At 42.3% G+C, this 25,503-nt stretch overlaps 1 protein-coding gene across 1 annotated transcript in view; it reads left to right on the top strand.

The window, feature by feature from the left end:
- CHM (CHM Rab escort protein) overlaps positions 1-25,503 on the top strand; it is a 341,597-nt gene that overhangs the window by 238,308 nt on the left and 77,786 nt on the right. Inside the window, exon 12 of the mRNA XM_053715047.1 lies at positions 1,285-1,381. Coding sequence (XP_053571022.1) covers positions 1,285-1,381 — 97 coding nt within the window. The remainder of the gene's footprint in view (positions 1-1,284; positions 1,382-25,503) is intronic.

The raw sequence follows: 25,503 nt of genomic DNA, 5'->3' as shown, positions 1-25,503 counted from the left end.
AAAAAGCTTCGGCAGCCTCTCTTTCCTTTTGGCTTCGGAGAGTAATACGCCTAGCCTATGAGACTGCTGGACAGCAGCCCCCTGAAAGGATTACAGCTCATTCTACTAGAGCTGTGGCTTCCACCTGGGCCTTCAAAAATGAGGCCTCTGTTGAACAGATTTGCAAGGCTGCGACTTGGTCTTCGCTTCACACTTTTTCAAAATTTTACAAATTTGATACTTTTGCTTCTTCGGAGGCTGTGTTTGGGAGAAAGGTTCTTCAGGCAGTGGTTCCTTCCGCTTAATCCTGCCTTGTCCCTCCCATCATCCGTGTACTTTAGCTTTGGTATTGGTATCCCATAAGTAATGGATGATCCGTGGACTGGATACACTTAACAAGAGAAAACATAATTTATGCTTACCTGATAAATTTATTTCTCTTGTAGTGTGTCCAGTCCACGGCCCGCCCTGTCCTTTTAAGGCAGGTCTAAATTTTAATTAAACTACAGTCACCACTTCACCCTATGGTTTCTCCTTTCTCTGTTTGTTTTCGGTCGAATGACTGGATATGACAGTTAGGGGAGGAGCTATATAGCAGCTCTGCTGTGGGTGATCCTCTTGCAACTTCCTGTTGGGAAGGAGAATATCCCACAAGTAATGGATGATCCGTGGACTGGATACACTACAAGAGAAATAAATTTATCAGGTAAGCATAAATTATGTTTTTTTTGTTAATCATCAGCCTCCTCTACACCTTTGTGTTATCTTCTTTTTCTATTTCCCTTCGGCCGAATGACTGGGGGTTATGGGTAAGGGAAGTGACACTTAAAGGGACATTAAACACAATTTTTTTCTTTCATGATTTAGAAAGAGAATGCAATTTTAAACAATTTTGTAATTTACTTCTATTATTTATGTTGCTTCATTCTCTTGATATCGTTTGCTGAAAAGCATATCTAGATAGGCTTAGTAGTTACTGATTGGTGGCTGCACATAGATGCCTCGTGTGATTGGCTCACCCATGTGCATTGTTATTTCTTCAGCATAGGATATCTAAAGAATGAAGCAAGCTAGATAATAGAAGTAAATTGGAATGTTGTTTAACATTGTATTCTCTATCTGAATCATGAAAACATTTTTTGGGGTTTAATGTCCCTTTAACAGCTCTGCTGGGGTGCTCTTTGCCTCCTCCTGCTGGCCAGGAGTGAATATCCCACTAGTAATTGGAATGACGTCGTGGACTCTCCATGTCCAGACAGAAAGAAATTTATCAGGTAAGCATAAATTTTGTTTTTTGCTTTCCAGATTTCAGTATTAACAGTTCCACCTGATGATGAACAACAACATGCTGTGTACATAACTGAGCTCTGCTCTTCTACAATGACTTGCATGAAAGATACATGTAAGTATAATTTCAAATTACTAATTTCTAGGTTTTGTTATAAATGTCTGTGCTTCCATAAAGTTTTTTCTTATTTGTCATAGGATCAGTATAAAATAAACAAATCCTACAGTAATTATAAAATTTCATTTAACTTGCATCAATTATCACAAAAAGCAAATGTTATTAAAGAGACGTGAAATCCCACATTTATCTTTCATGATTCAGAAAGAGCATGGTATTTTAAACAATTTTCCAGTTTACTTCTGTTATCTAATTTGCATAATTTTCTTGGAAACCTTTCTTAAAAAGAATACTTAGGTAGGCTCAGGAGAAGCCATCCATTACTGGGAGCTAGCTGCTGTTTGGTAGTTTCACATATATGTTTGTTCTCTTTGGCTCACCAGATGTATTCAGCTAGCTCCCAGTAGTGCATTGCTGTTCCTTTAACAAAGAATGCTAAGAGAACTAAGCAAATGGCTTCTGCCATTAAAGAGACACTAAACCTAATTTTTTTCTTTCATGATTCAGATGGAGCATGCAATTGTAAGCAACTTTCTTATTTATACCTATTATCAATTTTTTTCGTTCTTGCAATCTTTATTTAATAAGCAGGAATGTGATGCAAAGGAGCCGGCACATTTTTGGTTGAGAACCTGAGTTATGCTTGCTTATTGGTCAGTAAATGTAAGCCTCCAATAAGCAAGTGCTATCCATGGTGCTGAACCTAAAATAGGCTGGCTGCTAAGATTTACATTCCTGCTTTTAAAAGAAAGATAGCAAGAGAACAAAGACAAATTGATAATAAGAGTAAATTAAAAAGTTGCTTAAAATGTCATACTCTACCTGAATCATGAAATAAAAAAATTGGGTTCAGTGTCCCTTTAATGTGCTCCATTGTGCTAGGTGGTATATGAGATCATCACTGAACTTCTCTCTTCAGAGTTAAATGGAAGATCACATTTTTTCCAAGAGAAGTATGTTTCTCCACTTCCTCAACCTTCAGTTTCAGTGAACCTGTTTAAAAACCTTCTAAATAAAAACCCAGACTGGTGGGGTAGTAGAGCCAGATTCAAACCAAGAAGTATTCCAAGGTCAGAGTGCACTAGGAACTTGAGTTTCACTGTTGCCCTCCAATGTACTGTACAAAGGTCAATCTTTCAAGCATTACTGTCAGGGTGCCAGGAATCAGACTGAGACAAGAAGTGCAAAAATAATCACACCTTTATTAATAGCAAAAAATTATAAAATGTCCACAAGTCAAATAACAAGCCAGGAGTCAAAACCAGAGCTGGTAGTCAGACAAGCCGAGTCAGGAGCCAAAGCGAATAGTCAGACAAGCCGGAATCAGGAACAAGGAGAACAGCAGAGTCAGGAACAAGCCAGGGATCAGGAACCAGGAAGGATGTCAGGTAGCCAAGTAATACACAGGAACTCTCACAAACAGGTCTCAAACAACGCAAAGGCAAAGCATACTGAATAGAGGCCCTTTAAATAATAAATGATGACATCACTATTCTGAGACTGCATCCTGTCTCACATGGATGATGCACAACAGTCTGGCCATAAAAGGAAGTGCAGGAAGTGAGCAGCATCCCCCATAATGCACCAAGTCAGGAAGAGAGGTGAGTAAAATTGCTGCCAGCAGCACATAGCAAACACAACAGGGAAAAACCCTGACAGTACCCTCCCCTCAATGACCCCTCCCCCGCGGGAGGACAAAAGGCTTATTGGTGAAAGGGGCATGGAAGGCACGGAGGAGGGCGGGAGCATGAACATCAGAGGAGGGAACCCAAGAATGCTCCTCCGGACCGTAGCCCCTCCAGTGAACCAAATACTGTACACGGCCCCTAGACATACGAGAGTTAATAATGCTGCGGACCTCATACTCCTCATGGTAGACAAAGATAGGACGGGGATGAGGCAACACAGTGGTAAACCGATTACAAACCAATGGTTTCAAGAGGGAGACATGAAAAACATTGGAGATGCGCATAGCAGGAGGAAGGTCAAGAGCGTAGGCCACAGGATTAACCCGTCGGAGTATTCAAAAAGGACCAACATAACGGGGAGCCAATTTATTGGAAGGCACACGAAGGTTCAAGTTGCGGGAGGACAGCCAAAATCTCTCACCAACCTGGTAGGAATGTGCGGGCAGACGCCTACGATCAGCCTGGAACTTTTGGCACTGCATAGAACGATGAAGGCAATCCTGAATCTGCACCCACGTGGAACGGAGTTGCCGGAGATGCTCCTCCAAAGCCGGAATACCCTGAGACATAAATGAATCGGGCAACAAGGATGGTTGAAACCCATAATTCGCCTTGAACGGGGATAACTTGGAGGAAGCATTAATAGCACTATTATGAGCAAACTCTGTCCAAGGTAACAGTTCAGACCAATTATTGTGGTGATCTGAGACATAGCAACGGAGGAACTGTTCCAGAGCTTGATTAGACCGTTCCGCAGCCCCATTGGATTGAGGGTGATATGCCAAGGAGAAGGAAAGCTGGATCCCCATTTGAGCACAAAAGGAACGCCAAAATCTGGAGACAAACTGGCTACCCCGGTCCGACACTATCTGTAAACGGAAGACCTCCCGGGCAAAAATTGAAGCAAGCTCCTCAGCGGTAGGCAGCTTCATCAAGGGAATGCAATGTGACATTTTAGAAAAACGGTCAACCACCATAAGAATAACAGTATTGCCATTGGAAACAGGGAGCTCGACAATGAAGTCCATGGAAAGATGTGTCCAAGGACGCTCACCATTAGCAATAGGTTGAAGAAGACCCACAGGAAGACGTCGAGGAGTCTTATTCTGTGCACAAACTGAGCAGGAAGCAACATACGCAGCAACATCAGAACGAAGACCTGACCATCAGAATTGTCGAGTGACAGACCAAATCATTTGGTTCTTGCCTGGGTGACCTGCGGCTTTAGGATAGTGGTAAGTGTGCAAAAGTTTAGTTTGAAGATTCTCAGCAACAAAACACTTACCACTAGGTTTCTCAGGCGGTGCACTGGTTTGTGCAGCCAGGATCTCCTCCCCCAAGAGAGAAGTCAAATTAGTACGTATGGTAGCCAAAATATGGTCAGGAGGTATAACTGGAGTAGGTACAGACTCCTCCTTGGACAGTGGCGAAAATTGTCGAGAGAGGGCATCAGCCCTAACATTCTTACTACCAGGCAGGTAGGAGACCACATAATTAAATCAAGATAAAAATAGCGCCCATCTGGCCCGTCGGGGCGACAAACGTTTTGCTTCAGATAGATAAGTTAAATTCTTGTGGTCAGTAAGAATGAGCACTGGCACGCTAATACCCTCGAGAAGATGCCTCCATTCCTTGAGTGCCAAAATTATGGCCAGTAATTCCCTGTCGCCAATTTCATAATTGCACTCCGCTGGAGACCATTTCTTAGAGAAGAAACCACACGGATGCAAGGAACCGTCAGGCGTAGGACGTTGAGACAAGAGGGCACCTACTCCAGTCTCAGACGCATCGACCTCAAGAACGAAAGGCAGGACACGGTTAGGATGAGCCGGAACTGGAGCGGCAGCAAAGGCAGTCTTAAGACTATCAAAGGCCTCAATGGCAGTAGGTGACCAATGGAGTGGATCATTCTCTTTACGGGTCATGTCCGTGATAGGTTTGACCAAGGAAGAAAAGTTTTTAATAAACTTTCTATAGTAATTGGCGAACCCCAAAAAACGTTGAATAGACCGAAGACCAACTGGGCGAGGCCACTGCAGATAACTTGTCAGGATCCATGGAGAACCCTGCAATGGAGATAACATAACCTAGGAAGGTTACTTGAGTCTGATGGAAGTCACATTTCTCAAGTTTACAAAACAGGCCGTTCTCATGTAGTCTCTGAAGAACCCGTGTAATATCAGAACGATGAGCCTCAAGTGTGGGTGAGTGTATGAGGATGTTGTCTAAGTACACCACAACACACTGTTGCAACATATCTCATAGGACATCATTAATACATTCCTGAAAAACAGCAGGAGCATTACATAGGCCAAAGGGCATTACAAGATACTCATAATGCCCGCTCCTGGTGTTAAATGCTGTTTTCCTTTTTGTGACCCTCCTTAATCCTAACGAGATTGTACGCTCCTCTCAAATCAAGTTTAGCAAAGACCGTAGCTCCCTTGAGGCGGTCAAAGAGTTCCGTAATGAGCGGAATAGGGTAAGCATTCTTAATGGTAAGACGATTAAGACCCCTATAATCGATACATGGTCTTAACTCGCCACCCTTTTTATTCACAAAGAAGAAGCCAGCCCCTGCAGGAGAGCAGGATTTGCGGATGATCCCCCGCGACAGAACATCAGCAACATACTCCTCCATAGCACAATTCTCTGCAACAGACAGAGGGTACACCCGGTCTCGAGGAGGAATGGCTCCGGGTTGCAGGTCTATGGCACAATCGTAAGACCGGTGAGGAGGCAGCGTACCGGCACGCACCTTGTCAAACAAGTCTTGGAACTCTCGGTACTCCTCTGGCAATTGAGATACCAAAGAAGTGCACATGACTTTAAATGGTTTCCGAAGACAAGTGGAAATACATTGCTGGGACCACAACAAAATTTCGGACCTGCACCAGTCGAGACTGGGATTGTGCTTTTGGAGCCAGGGATAACCCAGAACAACTGGAAAATGCGGAGAGTTTATCACCTGGAACTGGAGGGTTTCAAAATGGAGAGCCCCAACTGCCATGGACAACGGAGCAGTTTCGTGAGTAATGAGTGCGGGCTGAAGGGGCCTGCCATCAATGGCCTCAATAGCAAGCGGAACAGACCGAGGCAAAACAGGAATGGAGTGCTTTGATACAAAAGCACTGTCAATGAAATAGCCAGCAGCACCGGAGTCAACAAGAGCCTGAGTGACTATGGAGGAGTCCACCCAGGAAAGGACAACCGTGACCAAAGGTTTCTCCTTAAGCGGTTCCGGGGACAAGGATAAACCACCCAAGGTCTGCCCCCGACAGGACCTTAGGTGTGAGCGTTTCCCGGCCGTGTAGGACAAGACTTCAAAAGGTGGCCCTGTAACCCACAATAGAGGCAGAGCCCCTCACTCCTCCTAAAGGCCCTCTCCGCCGCGGAGAGACGCGTGAATCCCAACTGTATCGGCTCAGCAGTACCTGGTGACTCAGGACCAGGAGGCATGAGAGGAGAGGGAGGCATGGGTGGGAACGAACACGTAGGAGACAACGGAACAGGAGGCTTCCGCAAGCGCTCCTTGAAAGAGGGCCTCTCTCTGAGTCTGATGTCAATTAGGATCAAAAAAGACACCAATGCCTCGATATCCTCTGGTAAATCTCTGGCAGCAACTTTGTCTTTAATCGCATCAGAGAGCCCATGAAAGAAGGCGGCAACAAGGGCTTCATTGTTCCAACCTACCTCTGCGGCAAGCGTACGGAACTCAATAGCATACTGAGCAACAGATCTTGTACCTTGCTGAATGGACATGAGTCGTTTAGCAGCTGAGGAGGAGCGAGCCGGAACATCAAATACCCTTCGAAAGGAGGCCCCAAATTCAGGGCAATTTGAAATCACAGGTTTATTAATCTCCCACAAGGGATTAGCCCAGGCAAGAGCTGTGTCAGAGAGTAACGAGATGAGAAATCCCACCTTAGCTCTGTCAGAGGGAAACGCCTGAGGTGACATCTCAAAGTAAATGCCCACCTGGTTCAAAAACCCTCTGCACTGAATAGGATCGCCTCCATATCGCTGAGGTAGAGGTGCAGAACCGGACATGCTCCTGGTAGGCAAAGGTGCAGCAGCGGAAACAGGAGCAGCCATAACATGCGGGACACTTTGGTCCAAATGTGCCGTGCGAGTCAGCAGGTTTTGTAGGGCTAGCGCAAATTGATCCAAGCGGTGATCCTGTACATCCATCCTGGAAACGATGGCAGGTAAAGGTGGATAATTAATAGCATCAGGATTCATGGCCTTTGCGTAATGTCAGGGTGCCAGGAATCAGACTGAGACGAGAAGTGCAAAAAATTATAAAATGTCCACAAGTCAAATAACAAGCCAGGAGTCAAAACCAGAGCTGGTAGTCAGACAAGCCGAGTCAGGAGCCAAAGCGAATAGTCAGACGAGCCGGAATCAGGAACAAGGAGAACAGCAGAGTCAGGAACAAGCCAGGGATCAGGAACCAGGAAGGACGTCAGGCAGCCAGGTAATATACAGGAATTCTCACAAACAGGTCTCAGACAACGCAAAGGCAAAGCATACTGAACAGAGGCCCTTTAAATAATAAATGATGACATCACAATTCTGAGACTGCATCCTGTCTCACATGGATGATGCACAACAGTCTGGCCATATAAGGAAGTGCAGGAAGTGATCAGCATCCCCCACAATGCACCAAGTCAGGAAGAGAGGTGAGTAAAATGACTGCCAGCAGCACATGGCAAACACAACAGGGAAAAACCCTGACAATTACGTTACGTCAAGACTCAAGTCAGTTTGTATTACAAGGAGTTTTCTGTTTCTTAGCAAAGGAATATGAAGTACACCTCACAGCAGCAAATCTCATTCATTTTTCTTACACTAAATATTGTCTTTCTTTCATGTAATTGGCAAGATTCCATGAGCTAGTGACGTATGGGATATACAATCCTACCAGGAGGGGCAAAGTTTCCCAAACTTCAAAATGCCTATAAATACACCCCTCACCACACCCACAATTCAGTTTAACGAATAGCCAAGTAGTGGGGTGATAAAGAAAAGAGTAAAAAGCATCAACAAACGAATTTGGAAATAATTGTGCTTTATACAAAAACATCATAACCACCATAAAAAGGGTGGGCTTCATGGACTCTTGCCAATATGAAAGAAATTAATTTATCATGTAAATTCTTACATAAATTATGTTTTCTTTCATGTAATTGGCAAGAGTCCATGAGCTAGTGACATATGGGATATCAATACCCAAGATGTGGAACTCCACTCAAGAGTCACTAGAGAGGGAGGGATTAAAACAAACTTTGCCTCCTATGGAGGTGATGAAGTAAGTTTGTGCTTAGGTTGATATGCGCTTCTCAGCATTTTGAAGCCCAGTTCCTTTTAGAGTACAGTGAATGTCAGAGGGATATGAAGGGAATATCACCTATTGAATGCAATGGTTTTCCTCACGTGAGATCTATTTCATAGGTTCTCTGTTGTCGGTCGTAGAGATTCATCTCATACCTCCCTTTTCAGATCGACAATATACTCTCATATTCCATTACCTCTACTGATAACCGTTTCAGTACTGGTTTGGCTATCTGCTATATGTGGATGGGTGTCTTTTGGTAAGTATGTTTTTATTACTTAAGACACCCTCAGCTATGGTTTGGTACTTTATGCAGTAATATAAAGTTCTAAATATATGTATTGTACTTATATTTGCCATGAGTCAGGTTTATGTATATTTCCTTTTGCAGACTGTCAGTTTCATATTTGGGGAAAAACATATTTAGGAAATATTTTTCTTACCTGGGGTTTAGTCTTTTTTCAAATTGACTGCTTTTTTTCTTTCAATTTCTCAGGCAAAATTAGGCTCGCAAGGGCGCAAAATGACAAAGTTTATTGCGTCATTCTTGATGCAAGAATTTTTTTGGCGCTAAGGTACATCCGATGACGCAAATTCGTCATTTCCGGCTTAGTTGACGAAGAGTTCTTTGCTTAAGGTTACGTCGTTAATGACGCGAGTGTGCAATTTCCGGATGTTGTGTGCGCCAAAAAATAATTTCATTATTTAAAACCCCATTTCTATATGCCTCTTGATTTTTTTCTATGTCAGAGGGCTATGCTGTTTGCATTTTTTTCCCATTCCTGAAACTGCCATATAAGGAAATTGATAATTTTGCTTTATATGTTGTTTTTTCTCTTACATTCTGCAACATGTTTCAATCTGATCCTGTCTCAGAAATCACTGTTGGATCCCTGCTGCCTGATAACAGTTCTACCAAAGCTAAGTGCATTTGTTGTAAATTTAGGGAGATTATATCTCCAGCTGTAATAGTTGTCATGATAAACTTTTACATGCAGATAATGTGTCCATCAGTAATAGTACATTGCCTGTTGCTGTTCCTTCAACATCTAATGTACAAGAAATACCTGTGAATCTAAAAGATTTTATTGCTGATTCTATTCAGAAGGCTTTGTCTGCCATCCCGCCTTCTAATAAACGTAAAAAGGTCTTTTAAAACTTCTCATAAAGTTGATGAAATTTCAAATGACTGACAACATACTGAATTATCCTCCTCTGATGGGTATTTATCTGATTCAGAAGATCCTTCCTCAGATATTGACACTGACAAATCTACTTATTTATTTATAATGGAGTATATTCGCTCTTTGTTAAAAGAAGTGTTAATTACATTGGATATTGAGGAAACTAGTCATCTTGATATTAAAACTAGTAAACATTTAAATTCTGTTTATAAACCTCCTGTGGTTACTCCAGAGGTTTTTCCAGTTCCTGATGCTATTTCTGATATGATTTCTAAGGAATGGAATAGGCCCGGTACTTCTTTTATTCCTTCTTCAAGGTTTAAAAAATTGTATCCTTTGCCAGCAGTTACAATGGAGTTTTGGGAAAAGATCCCAAAGTTGATGGGGCTATCTCTACTCTTGCTAAACGTACTACTATTCCTATGGAAGATGGTACTTCTTTTAAAGATCCTTTAGATAGGAAACTTGGATCTTATCTAAGGAAAGACTATTTATATTCTGGTCATCTTCTCAGGCCTGCAATTTCTTTGGCCGATGTTGCAGCTGCATCAACTTTTTGGTTGGAAAATTTTGCTCAACAAGAATTGGATTCTGATTTGTCTAGCATTGTTCATTGGCTTCAACATGCTAATCATTTTATTTGTGATGCCATTTTTTATATCAAAATTTATGTTAAATCTATGTCTTTAGCTATTTTAGCTAGAAGAGCTCTGTGGCTTAAATCTTGGAATGCTGACTTTTAAATCTAGATTGCTATCTCTTTTTTTCCAAGGTAATTAGTTATTTGGTTCTCAGTTGGATTTGATTATTTCAACTGTCACTGGCGGGAAGGGAGTTTTTTTGCCTCAGGATAAGACCTAAGGGTAAATCTAAAGCTTCTAACCATTTTCGTTCCTTTCGACAAATTAAGGAAAGAAACCTAATCCTTCCCCCAAGGAATCTGTTTCCAGTTGGAAACCTTCAAATTGGAATAAATCCAAGACATTTAAGAAACCAAAGCCTGCACCCAAGTCCGCATGAAGGTGCGGCCCTCATTCCAGCTCAGGGGGCAGATTAAGATTTTTCAAGGATGTTTGGACAAATTCTGTCCAAAATCAATGTATTCTGAGTATTGTCTCTCATCGGTACCGAATAGGATTCAGAGTAAGACCTCCTGTGATAAGATTTTTTCTCTCACGCATCCCAGCAAATCCAGTAAAGGCTCAGGCTTTCCTGAAGTGTGTTTCAGACTAGGAGTTTTCAGGGGTAATCATGCCGGTTCCGTTTCGGGAACAGGGTCTGGGGTTTTATTCATATCTTTTCATTGTCCCAAAGAAAGAAAATTCATTCAGACCAGTTCTGGATCTGAAAATTTTGAATCGTTATGTACGTGTACCAACTTTAAAAATTGTGACTATAAGGGCTATTCTGCCTTTTGCTCAGCATGGGCATTATATGTCCACAATAGACTTACAGGATGCATTTCTTCATATTCCGATTCATCCAGATCATTATCAGTTTCTGAGATTCTCTTTTCTAGACAAGCATTACCAATTTGTCGCTCTTCTTTTTGGCCTAGCGACAACTCCAAGAATCTTTTCAAAGGTTCTGGGTGCCCTACTCTCTGTAATTAGAGAGCGGGGTATAGCGGTGTTTCCTTATTTGGATGATATCTTGGTACTAGCTCAGTCTTTACATTCTGCAAAATCTCACACGAATCAGCTAGTGTTGTTTCTTCGAAAACATGGTTGGAGGATCAATTTACCAAAAAGTTCTTTGATTCCTCAGACAAGGGTCACCTTTTTAGGTTTCCAGATAGATTCAGTGTCCATGACTCTGTCTCTAACAGACAAGAGATGTTTAAAATTGGTTTTAGCCTGTCGGAAACCTTCAGTCTCAGTCATTCCCTTCAGTAGCTATGTGCATGGAAGTTTTAGGTCTCATGACTGCAGCATCGGACGCGATCCCCTTTGCTCATTTTCATATGAGACCTCTCCAGCTTGGTATTCTGAACCAATGGTGCAGGGATTATACAAGGATATCACAATTAATATCCTTAAATCCCAATGTTCGACTATCTCTGACTTGGCAGCAACTTGGTCTTCTTTGCATACATTTACTAAATTCTACCGTTTTGATGTATTTGCTTCGGAAGCAGTTTTTGGTAGAAAAGTTCTTCAGGCAGCTGTTTCAGTTTGATTCTTCTGCTTATATTTTAAGAGTTTTCTTTTCATTTATGAGAATAAACTTATATTTTGGGTTGTGGATTAATTTTTTTCAGCGAAAAATGGCTATTTTTATTTTATCCCTCCCTCTCTAGTGACTCTTGCGTGGAGTTCCACATCTTGGGTATTGCTATCCCATATGTCCCTAGCTCATGGTCTCTTGCCAATTACATGAAAGAAAACATAATTTATGTAAGAACTTATCTGATAAATTCATTTCTTTCATATTGGCAAGAGTCCATGAGGCCCACCTTTTTTATGGTGGTTTTGATTTTTTTTGTATAAAGCACAATTATTACCAAATTCCTTTGTTGATGCTTTTTACTCCTTTCTTAATCACCCCACTACTTGGCTAATTGTTAAACTGAATTGTGGGTGTGGTGAGGGGTGTATTAATAGGCATTTTGAGGTTTGGGAAACTTTGCCCCTCCTGGTAAGATTGTATATCCCATACGTCTCTAGCTCATGGACTCTTGCCAATATGAAAGAAATGAATTTATCAGGTAAGTTCTTACATAAATTATGTTTTTTGTTTGCTGTCGCTTCAGCAGGAAGGGTCTTTGGACTACACGGCCTGTTCTGCTAATATCATTCCATCAGAGTAATGTGGTACTTCAAACAGTCCCGGAAATTTCTTCCCAAAATGGTCTTATTCCTTTTGAGATATCATCTTAGTTTCTACCCAGGCAAATTAAAGAAAGGAAAATACACTTTACAGCTTGGATGTCATTAGCTATAGAAATATATCAATGTTCTCCCCAGGACCTAGTTAATGGTCTGGCTGATTTTACCGACCACCCAGCTAAGATGTTTTCTATGTTTGTTGCACAAATTGTCATTAAATGAATGTATCGTAAATAATGCAATTAATGTGTGGTTTGTTTATCATTTCAAGTATTAAACAATACATTTTTTGTGTAGAACTCTTTATATACTTGAAACACACTACGATATCATTGAGACAAATTGGTTGTCTTTTCAAAGGGCCTTTATCTACGGTTCTCTCTGGTTAACCACACCATATCCAATAGATAGTTGAAGCTATTGCCAGGAACTACAAGCACAAGAATATTCCATTTCTTTATAGACGACTCAACCAGCAGCTATTTTCAACATCATGGGCATTGCATGTAGATGTTACTTCCACAATAATTTTTCAGGTAGCTGTTAGGAAGTCATCTTCTGCTATCTTGTGAGGATATCTCTTGTTTTATGGTTGATGTAAACCTGTCAGCTTCAGCAAAATTTGTAAAGAAAGTTTTATTGTCCTTTTTTTTTTTTAAACAGTTTTTCAAAATTGTGTTGGTATGCGGTTTCATTTTTCTTTCTAATGGCAGTGAGAGGCCACAAATTCCATTCATAACCTATGGGAAATACTTCACCTGGCCACCAGGAGGAGGCAAAAACACCCCAAAACAGAACATTAATATCGCTCCCACTTCCCCTACTCTCACAGTAGTTTTTTGCCTCGTTTCATGGAGGTAGACACTGGTAAACGCCAATTCCTTACAGTGAACCTGAGTGCCATGTACATAATTGGGCATGCCATTTATCAGCATTTTCACTACGCTTTGCAGCTTGCAGCGGAGGGCAGGCCCAGAGGATCACAATGAGCATTTGGCACCATCCCGTATCTTTGAGCACAATGGAAGTGATCAGCACTCTGCCGCTTTTATTCCCATCGGAACAGCAGCACGAGAGAGCCGGCCTGCTACGGAGGTGGTGAGGCACCTCAAATGGAGCACTTAGTTATTGGGGTCAGTATAGTCGAGTGCTGTGGGATTTCACAGTGTTTTTTCTTTGTGCTCAATCTCCCTTTAGTATACGTTATTGTATTAAAGCAATGTTTTCTCCACATAAGACATCATTGGTGACTCTATCATAGATCCTAGTCTGGAGGATAATTGCTTTATCCCTTTATTTAAATCAAATAAATATATGTTATGCATGGTACATACTGTGTGCCCTCTGGTTTAATTATGTAATTCTTGCCTTACATCTGATCTGCAGTCTCATTTCCCACCACCCCAATCTACCCCTGGACATTCTGCAGACTCGCAGACCTCAGTAGGCCCAGATATGCCAGTATTATAACCGCAAATGACGGCCCTTATCCCGGCACAGGAGCAAACCTAAAGTTGTGACGTAGGGAGTGGGTGGGACCGCTCTCTACTATAATGATATCTTTGAGCAGGAAGTCGCTGATAGGAGTAGCGAGGCACGGTAATTAAACATTTTTATAACATTGTGATATATTTAGATTAAAATATAACATAAAAAAACATAGCAGCTATGCTCACATACGGACGGGCTTCATGTACAATCAAAGAAAACAGTGCAGCTTTACAATCACTTTAAACACTGTTCCTCTGAGTCCAGGACCAGCAGTTCTGTTGGAGCTGCAGCGGACAGCCATTTGCAGCTTTCTGACGTTGACAATTCCTCGGCTAGTTCTGAAGGAGAACTTTCATCCTCTAACTCCTCTGCAGAATCCGAAAGGGATTCTGAGGACATAAATTTTAGATTTAAAATTACCTAAGGTATTTACTTAAAGAGGTGTTAAGCACGCTAGCTATACCTCAGTCTAAGGAATAACAGGTACTTAAATTAGATATGGTATTTAAACCTAAGTTGAAAACTTCTGAAGTATTTCCTGTTCCTTCATTGGTGGCGGACATTATAACAGAGTGGAAAAAACCTGGTGTCCCCTTTTCTCCTTCTCCAAGCTTTAAGAGAATAATTCCTCTACCGGACAGCCATTTTGAAGTGTGGAATACTGTCCCTAAGGTGGACGCTCTAGCAGTTCCTTGGCATTTCAATCTAGTGTATCATTTTCTTCCAATTTTTCTGCTCCCTCGAATAATATCTTGAATCAAGCAGGAGGGAATTTCAGTGATCCTGTTAGCACCTGTGTGGCCATGTAGGACTTGTTATGCAGCCCTAGTGAGAATGTAGTCTGCTCCTCCATGGCGGTTGCCTCTGGCTCAGGGTCCATTCTAGCAAAATCTAGATTCTCTGTGGCTGACTGCATGGAAATTGAACGAATAGTTTTGTCTAAGAGAGATTCTGTGAGACAGTGATTGAAGGTGTGGAAGACTTATATGTCTTGGTGCGAGGAGCGTGGGATTCCTTTGCACAAGGTGAAGACTCCACAAATTCTTCAGTTTCTGCAGGATGGTTTGGAGAAGTGCTGGTCGGCTAGTTCTCTTAAAGGTCAGATTTCTGCTCTTTCTGTTTTGTTGTATAAGAGTTTGACTCGTTTGCCAGATGTTTAGTCGTTCAAGCTGTTACTAGAATTCCATCTTTTTTTAAAACCTATTGCTCCTCCATGAAGCCTTAATCTTGTTCTTAGAGTTTTTCAACAGGCTCCATTTGAGCCTATGCAAGTGTTGTTTTTGTAAGCCATTTCCTCTGCTTGTAGAGCATCAGAATTGTCTGCCCTCCTGTGTGATCTGCCTTATCTAGTGTTCCTTTCGGAAAAGGCTGTACTTTGGACAGAGATGGGGTTTTTACCTAAGGTTGTCTCAACTCACAATATCAATCAGGAAATTGTTGTTCCATTCTTTTGTCCCAATCCCTCTTTTTCCAAGGAGAGGTTGTTGCATAATCTAGATGTTATCTTCATGCTACGAAGGAATTTAGTCAGTCATCTTCCTTGTTCATCCTGTTCTCTGGAAGCGCATGGGTCAGAAAGCCACAGCTATTACCCTATCCTTCTGGTTTAGAACTGTGATTCGCATGGCTTATATTGAAATGGGTCAGCAGCCTCCATCACGGATTAAGGCACATTCTACTCGTGTGGTTTCTTCTTCCTGGGCCTTCAAGATTGAGGCTTCAGTTAAACAGATATGTAAGGCTGCTACCTGGTCTTCATTTCATACTTTCACAAAATGTTACCGATCTGATGTTTTTGCCTCAGCAGAGGCATATTTTGGGAGAAAGGTTCTTAAAGCGGTGGTGCCTAGTACTTAGGACTTAATTCCCTACCTTTCCTCCGTAATTTTTTTGTTAACTCCACAGCTTGGTTATTGGTTTCCCATAGGTTATTGGAATAGAATTCGTGGACTCTCACTGCCATTAGAAAGAAAATATAATTTGTGGTCACCTGATAAATTCTTATCTTTCTTGGCAGTGAAAGTCCACAATACCTCCCTGAAATAGTGTAGTGGCGGCAGTCTTATGGCACCTCTTTACCCCTTATGTCTCTCTACTTTTCCTTATCCTTGGCTTGAACAACTGAGAGGGTAGGGATATTAATGCTCTGTTTTGGGTGTGTCCATTGTAATGAATGCGGATCATTCCATGTCAAATATACAAATGCAGGTTGCTGCACCATTTTTTATTTTTCTGAAAACTGGGTAGTGCTTTCTACATCTGGTTGCAGAAATACTCAGCAGGTTTGAACTGGTTGCCCAAAGCTTGCCTTGCCCTTTTAGGCATGTACCCGCTGGTTTGAACTTGTTACAACTAATGCTTGCCTTGCAGTTTGGAGAGTAGACTGGCTCTCTCATAAATGGCATGCAGATTTTTTACTCCCATAGACTAACATAGAACTGGCGTCGGCATTCAGTATCACAAAGGCAGCGCATGGACTTACGTGCTCAGAATGGATATATTTTACTCCATTTTCAGCTCGCTACACATAGGTAGGCGCTGCAACCCTTGCACACAGTAAAAAAAAAAAAGCTGCGTAAGTCCCTGGAAGGCTTAACAAACACCTAACACATGCGAGCTCACATACATTTCAGCCACACATATATACATGTACAAATATTTGTAAATGTCCTACTCCTCCTCAATCAAATCCTAACTAACTCTACAGTGTTTGCTTCTCTCAGTCTATACCTCCACTCCTTGGCCCTGTGTTGTAACTCAAAAAACAATCCAAACACACCCAAAATATGGCGGTTACCCATGGGTTTATATAGGGGTGTGAATGGCGTTTTAAAGTGTCGGTTTTAGGGCTGCAACAACTTATCGATATAAATGATAATAATCGATTTTGAAAATAGTTGTCAACGAATCTCATCGATTAGTTGGTATGCAATTAGTTGGTCTGTGCACAGCAGCAGCTGCTTCACTCCAATGAGCTCCTGCACATGGTATTGTGTTTTATAGTTATGCCCTTAGCCTAAAGGATGTTTACAGACTTTTTTACTTTTCTGAATAATGAAAGTTTAAATTTACTTGAGTGTCCCTGTAAGTTTACAACTATTCCTGGCTTATGTGCAACCCAGAAATAATAGCAATCATTATTTGCATTGTTTATATTAAATCAGGTGATTTGTGACTATGCTTTGCATGATAGTGCCAAGCTTGGCATTTACACCTAGCCCTATATTGATGGGAGTTATTTGAATTAATGTGCACGATTATCTGTTTGCAGCTAGGGCTGCAACTAAGGATTATCTTCAAAATCGATTTATCGGCCGATTATTTTTTCGATTAATTGAATAAAAAGGAAAAAATATATTTTTCTCCCCTATATTTACAATAACATCCTAGCTATTTTGCCTGCAACACAGAAGAGACGCTCAGATGCTGTTGAGGTGCCTGAGATGCATAAATAGGGTTATGCCCATTTCACCAATGTAAGTGACCTCTTAAAGTAAGCCTCGACTTAATTCTAACATAAAAAATATGTTGAATATCTATATGCAATGGTAAATAGCCAGCTATAAGGTTAGGGAAAAAATATCTAGTCTGCTCTTAAATTAACAGCCATAATACTTAGAGGTTGAATTTGGTACATATTACTTTTAATTCAAAATATTAAGAAACAAAAAAGTCGAAAGTACAATATATATCAATAACAGGACAAAGCCTTACACAATTATCTATATAGTTCATATATATTAGCAAGCAATCCGCTAAAAATTGTGCAAACATATAATAGTGCACATCAATTCAAATAACTCCCATCAATCTAGGGCTAGGTGTAAATGACAAGCTCTGCACTATATCATGCAAAGCATAGTCACAAATCACCTGATTTAATATAAACAATCCGAATAATGATTGCTATTATTTCTGGGTTGCACATAAGCCAGGAGTAGTTGTAAACTTAGAGACACTCAAGTGAATTTAAACTTTTATTATTCAGAAAAGTAAAAAGTCTGTAAACATCCTTTGGGCTAAGGGCATAACTATAAAACACAATACCATGTGCAGGAGCTCATTGGAGTGAAGCAGCTGGTGCTTTTCACAGACCAGCTAATTGCAAACCAACTAATCGATTATGAGATTAGTTGACAACTATTTTCATAAACGATTATTATATATAGTACAGGTGGCCCTCGGTTTACGACGGTTCAATTTGCGCCGTTTCAGAATAACGCCCTTTTTTTTGCTATTGAAAAGCATTGACTGCTATTGAAAGCATTAGCACATGCATACATTAAAATAGCCAGTAGGTGGAGCTGTCCGCTTGTGTTGCAGCAAGCACATGCAAAGAAAAGCAAGCCAGACATGATCAATGGATCAGCTTTCAAAGGAACAAGATCTAGCAGCCACTTCCCTTAGCTGCAGACTCAATGCAGAGAACTGTTTGCAGAAAAAGGCAAGTAAAAAAACGTTTTTCTTAATTAAACTTAGTTTGATGATGATACAGTCTGTTGTGTGATTAAACACAGGCAGGCTGACATTAATCAGTGTATAACCAGACCTGAGCAATGGAGCCGTTTTTAAAGGAACAAGATTTAGCAGCCACTTCCCTTAGCTGCAGAAAAATGCAAGTAAAAAAACGTTTTTCTTCATTAAACTTAGTTTGATGGACTTCCGGTAGGCGGCTCACCAAGATGGCCACAGCTACACAAGGCTCCGTGACTGAATCCTGATTTTGAGTGCAGCGTGGTAAAATCTCTAGCCATCCATACCTCCCTTGGCAATATCTGTGCCCGGGAAAACATTGGGATCAGGACGTCACAACTCCTGGCCTCCGTGAAGGCATTGAAAGTTGAAATTTACTTGTGGACTTGCAGACGTGCACAATCTGTTGTACAAGATGGCGCACATTACCGAGGCCCTAATACACTTTTCTCCAACATAGGTGTGTCCGGTCCACGGCGTCATCCTTACTTGTGGGATATTCTCTTCCCCAACAGGAAATGGCAAAGAGCCCAGCAAAGCTGGTCACATGATCCCTCCTAGGCTCCGCCTACCCCAGTCATTCTCTTTGCCGTTGTACAGGCAACATCTCCACGGAGATGGCTTAGAGTTTTTTAGTGTTTAACTGTAGTTTTTATTATTCAATCAAGAGTTTGTTATTTTGAAATAGTGCTGGTATGTACTATTTACTCAGAAACAGAAAAGAGATGAAGATTTCTGTTTGTATGAGGAAAATAATTTTAGCAACCGTCACTAAAATCCATGGCTGTTCCACACAGGACTGTTGAGAGCAATTAACTTCAGTTGGGGGAACAGTGAGCAGTCTCTTGCTGCTTGAGGTATGACACATTCTAACAAGACGATGTAATGCTGGAAGCTGTCATTTTCCCTCTGGGATCCGGTAAGCCATGTTTATTACGATTGTAAATAAGGGCTTCAAAAAGGGCTTATTTAGACTGTAGACTTTTTTTGGGCTAAATCGATTGATTATTAACACATATTTAGCCTTGAGGAATCATTTTATCCGGGTATTTTGATATAATAATATCGGCAGGCACTGTTTTAGACACCTTATTCTTTAGGGGCTTTCCCAAAGCATAGGCAGAGCCTCATTTTCGCGCCGGTGTTGCGCACTTGTTTTTGAGAGGCATGGCATGCAGTCGCATGTGAGAGGAGCTCTGATACTTAGAAAAGACTTTCTGAAGGCGTCATTTGGTATCGTATTCCCCTTGGGGCTTGGTTGGGTCTCAGCAAAGCAGATACCAGGGACTGTAAAGGGGTTAAAGTTCAAAACGGCTCCGGTTCCGTTAAAGCTTCCAAAATTGGTGTGCAATACTTTTAAGGCTTTAAGACACTGTGGTGAAAATTTGGTGAATTTTGAACAATTCCTTCATGTTTTTTCGCATTTGCAGTAATAAAGTGTGTTCAGTTTAAAATTTAAAGTGACAGTAACGGTTTTATTTTAAAACGTTTTTTGTACTTGTTATCAAGTTTATGCCTGTTTAACATGTCTGAACTACCAGATAGACTGTGTTCTGAATGTGGGGAAGCCAGAATTCCTATTCATTTAAATAAATGTGATTTATGTGACAATGACAATGATGCCCAAGATGATTCCTCAAGTGAGGGGAGTAAGCATGGTACTGCATCATTCCCTCCTTCGTCTACACGAGTCTTGCCCACTCAGGAGGCCCCTAGTACATCTAGCGCGCCAATACTCCTTACTATGCAACAATTAACGGCTGTAATGGATAATTCTGTCAAAAACATTTTAGCCAAAATGAACACTTATCAGCGTAAGCGCGACTGCTCTGTTTTAGATACTGAAGAGCATGACAACGCTGATATTAATATTTCTGAAGGGCCCCTAACTCAGTCTGATGGGGCCAGGGAGGTTTTGTCTGAGGGAGAAATTACTGATTCAGGGAACATTTCTCAACAAGCTGAACCTGATGTGATTGCATTTAAATTTAAGTTGGAACATCTCCGCATTCTGCTTAAGGAGGTATTATCCACTCTGGATGATTGTGACAAGTTGGTCATCCCAGAGAAACTATGTAAAATGGACAAGTTCCTAGAGGTGCCGGGGCTCCCAGAAGCTTTTCCTATACCCAAGCGGGTGGCGGACATTGTTAATAAAGAATGGGAAAGGCCCGGTATTCCTTTCGTCCCTCCCCCCATATTTAAAAAATTGTTTCCTATGGTCGACCCCAGAAAGGACTTATGGCAGACAGTCCCCAAGGTCGAGGGAGCGGTTTCCACTTTAAACAAACGCACCACTATACCCATAGAGGATAGTTGTGCTTTCAAAGATCCTATGGATAAAAAATTAGAAGGTTTGCTTAAAAAGATGTTTGTTCAGCAGGGTTACCTTCTACAACCAATTTCATGCGTTGTCCCTGTCGCTACAGCCGCATGTTTCTGGTTCGATGAGCTGATAAAGGCGGTCGACAGTGATTCTCCTCCTTATGAGGAGATTATGGACAGAATCAATGCTCTCAAATTGGCTAATTCTTTCACCCTAGACGCCACTTTGCAATTGGCTAGGTTAGCGGCTAAGAATTCTGGGTTTGCTATTGTGGCGCGCAGAGCGCTTTGGTTGAAATCTTGGTCGGCTGATGCGTCTTCCAAGAACAAGCTACTTAACATTCCTTTCAAGGGGAAAACGCTGTTTGGCCCTGACTTGAAAGAGATTATCTCGGATATCACTGTGGGTAAGGGCCACGCCCTTCCTCAGGATCGGCCTTTCAAGGCAAAAAATAAACCTAATTTTCGTCCCTTTCGTAGAAACGGACCAGCCCAAAGTGCTACGTCCTCTAAGCAAGAGGGTAATACTTCTCAAGCCAAGCCAGCTTGGAGACCAATGCAAGGCTGGAACAAGGGAAAGCAGGCCAAGAAACCTGCCACTGCTACCAAGACAGCATGAAATGTTGGCCCCCGATCCGGGACCGGATCTGGTGGGGGGCAGACTCTCTCTCTTCGCTCAGGCTTGGGCAAGAGATGTTCTGGATCCTTGGGCGCTAGAAATAGTCTCCCAAGGTTATCTTCTGGAATTCAAGGGACTTCCCCCAAGGGGGAGGTTCCACAGGTCTCAGTTGTCTTCAGACCACATAAAAAGACAGGCATTCTTACATTGTGTAGAAGACCTGTTAAAAATGGGAGTGATTCATCCCGTTCCATTAAGAGAACAAGGGATGGGGTTCTACTCCAATCTGTTTATAGTTCCCAAAAAAGAGGGAACGTTCAGACCAATCTTAGATCTCAAGATCTTAAACAAGTTTCTCAAGGTTCCATCGTTCAAGATGGAAACCATTCGAACTATTCTTCCTTCCATCCAGGAAGGTCAATTCATGACCACGGTGGATTTAAAGGATGCGTATCTACATATTCCTATCCACAAGGAACATCATCGGTTCCTGAGGTTCGCATTCCTGGACAAACATTACCAGTTCGTGGCGCTTCCTTTCGGATTAGCCACTGCTCCAAGGATTTTCACAAAGGTACTAGGGTCCCTTCTACCTGTGCTAAGACCAAGGGTCATTGCTGTAGTACCTTACTTGGACGACATTCTGATTCAAGCGTCGTCCCTTCCTCAAGCAAAGGCTCACACGGACATTGTCCTGGCCTTTCTCAGATCTCACGGATGGAAAGTGAACGTGGAAAAGAGTTCTCTATCTCCGTCAACAAGGGTTCCCTTCTTGGGAACAATAATAGACTCCTTAGAAATGAGGATTTTTCTGACAGAGGCCAGAAAAACAAAGCTTCTAGACTCTTGTCGGATACTTCATTCCGTTCCTCTTCCTTCCATAGCTCAGTGCATGGAAGTGATCGGGTTGATGGTAGCGGCAATGGACATAGTTCCTTTTGCACGCATTCATCTAAGACCATTACAACTGTGCATGCTCAGTCAGTGGAATGGGGACTATACAGACTTGTCTCCGAAGATACAAGTAAATCAGAGGACCAGAGACTCACTCCGTTGGTGGCTGTCCCTGGACAACCTGTCACGAGGGATGACATTCCGCAGACCAGAGTGGGTCATTGTCACGACCGACGCCAGTCTGATGGGCTGGGGCGCGGTCTGGGGATCCCTGAAAGCTCAGGGTCTTTGGTCTCGGGAAGAATCTCTTCTACCGATAAATATTCTGGAACTGAGAGCGATATTCAATGCTCTCAAGGCTTGGCCTCAGCTAGCGAGGGCCAAGTTCATACGGTTTCAATCAGACAACATGACAACTGTTGCGTACATCAACCATCAGGGGGGAACAAGGAGTTCCCTGGCGATGGAAGAAGTGACCAAAATCATTCTATGGGCGGAGTCTCACTCCTGCCACCTGTCTGCTATCCACATCCCAGGAGTGGAAAATTGGGAAGCGGATTTTCTGAGTCGTCAGACATTGCATCCGGGGGAGTGGGAACTCCATCCGGAAATCTTTGCCCAAGTCACTCAGCTGTGGGGCATTCCAGACATGGATCTGATGGCCTCTCGTCAGAACTTCAAAGTTCCTTGCTACGGGTCCAGATCCAGGGATCCCAAGGCGGCTCTAGTGGATGCACTAGTAGCACCTTGGACCTTCAAACTAGCTTATGTGTTCCCGCCGTTTCCTCTCATCCCCAGGCTGGTAGCCAGGATCAATCAGGAGAGGGCGTCGGTGATCTTGATAGCTCCTGCGTGGCCACGCAGGACTTGGTACGCAGATCTGGTGAATATGTCATCGGCTCCTCCTTGGAAGCTACCTTTGAGACGAGACCTTCTTGTTCAGGGTCCGTTCGAACATCCGAATCTGGTTTCACTCCAGCTGACTGCTTGGAGATTGAACGCTTGATCTTATCGAAGCGAGGATTCTCAGATTCTGTTATCGATACTCTTGTTCAGGCCAGAAAGCCTGTACCTAGAAAGATTTACCACAAAATTTGGAAAAAATATATCTGTTGGTGTGAATCTAAAGGATTCCCTTGGGACAAGGTTAAGATTCCTAGGATTCTATCCTTCCTTCAAGAAGGATTGGAAAAAGGATTATCTGCAAGTTCCCTGAAGGGACAGATTTCTGCCTTGTCTGTGTTACTTCACAAAAAGCTGGCCGCTGTGCCAGATGTTCAAGCCTTTGTTCAGGCTCTGGTTAGAATTAAGCCTGTTTACAAACCTTTGACTCCTCCTTGGAGTCTCAATTTAGTTCTTTCAGTTCTTCAGGGGGTTCCGTTTGAACCCTTGCATTCCGTTGATATTAAGTTATTATCTTGGAAAGTTTTGTTTTTAGTTGCAATTTCTTCTGCTAGAAGAGTTTCAGAATTATCTGCTCTGCAGTGTTCTCCTCCTTATCTGGTGTTCCATGCAGATAAGGTGGTTTTACGTACTAAACCTGGTTTTCTTCCAAAAGTTGTTTCTAACAAAAACATTAACCAGGAGATTATCGTACCTTCTCTGTGTCCGAAACCAGTTTCAAAGAAGGAACGTTTGTTGCACAATTTGGATGTTGTTCGCGCTCTAAAATTCTATTTAGATGCTACAAAGGATTTTAGACAAACATCTTCCTTGTTTGTTGTTTATTCCGGTAAAAGGAGAGGTCAAAAAGCAACTTCTACCTCTCTCTCTTTTTGGATTAAAAGCATCATCAGATTGGCTTACGAGACTGCCGGACGGCAGCCTCCCGAAAGAATCACAGCTCATTCCACTAGGGCTGTGGCTTCCACATGGGCCTTCAAGAACGAGGCTTCTGTTGATCAGATATGTAGGGCAGCGACTTGGTCTTCACTGCACACTTTTACCAAATTTTACAAGTTTGATACTTTTGCTTCTTCTGAGGCTATTTTTGGGAGAAAGGTTTTGCAAGCCGTGGTGCCTTCCATTTAGGTGACCTGATTTGCTCCCTCCCTTCATCCGTGTCCTAAAGCTTTGGTATTGGTTCCCACAAGTAAGGATGACGCCGTGGACCGGACACACCTATGTTGGAGAAAACAGAATTTATGTTTACCTGATAAATTACTTTCTCCAACGGTGTGTCCGGTCCACGGCCCGCCCTGGTAATTTATTTTCTTTAACTACAGTCACCACGGTACCATATGGTTTCTCCTATGCAAATATTCCTCCTTAACGTCGGTCGAATGACTGGGGTAGGCGGAGCCTAGGAGGGATCATGTGACCAGCTTTGCTGGGCTCTTTGCCATTTCCTGTTGGGGAAGAGAATATCCCACAAGTAAGGATGACGCCGTGGACCGGACACACCGTTGGAGAAAGTAATTTATCAGGTAAACATAAATTCTGTTTTTTACTCCAATATTGGATTCCTTAACAACAGCTATGGGGGAACTCCTCTGTGAAGTGCGAGAGCTCTGCGCACCCGAATACACCAATGCGATACTCACTTGTCCAGTTGCACTTCTACAGCCTTCACCAAATTTTCAGAGTGAAGGCATTTTGGACACCGGCACTGCGGCACAGGCGGAGGGGCCATATTCCCCTTTCCTGCTACATCTAGTCAGGTTGGCAGAGGGGAGAAAAGACGACTTAATTATCTTCCAAACACTGACTCACCCCAAATTCATTTCAACAAAGATACACCGGACCTCAAGATTCCCTGCACGCTGTGGAAAGGGGAGCGCTCACGGCTTTGCAGTCTGTGTCACAGGTCGTTCACAGTCCTGCTCTTATGCCGACAACCTGATAAGATATTCACCCGGCAAAACCGATCAGCATACTGGCCAAGTGGAATATAGCGGAGTGCAGCGCCAAGGACCACAATCAGTGTCTCAGCTAGCCTACGTACCTGAACCGGAGCTGACCGCTAACACCGATAGCCCCAGTTTTCAGAGAGAGGTCTCTGTAAAGAATACTCGCATGTCAATGGGCATCGGCTGAATATATGGTTAAAGCCGGGTCAACTTACCTATCTGCGTTCTCATAAGAGGTGACCCGCTGCAAAAAACAGCATTTTATAATCATAATTGTTGACTTAGAACTCGCAGTGACACATATGCTTCAATGGAAAACAGTATCTGACTCTACAGACATTCCGGTTTCTTTAAAGCCCGTTTTGATAATGCGAATCCACAGTTAACCTACTTACTCATGGAAAAATATCAAATCTAAAGTCTTATAGTGCGA

Source organism: Bombina bombina, chromosome 1 (genome assembly GCF_027579735.1).
Source record: "Bombina bombina isolate aBomBom1 chromosome 1, aBomBom1.pri, whole genome shotgun sequence".
NCBI lineage: Eukaryota > Metazoa > Chordata > Amphibia > Anura > Bombinatoridae > Bombina > Bombina bombina.
The sequence above is the reverse complement of the archived record's forward strand: the minus strand, read 5'-3'. Positions and strand labels throughout refer to the sequence as shown.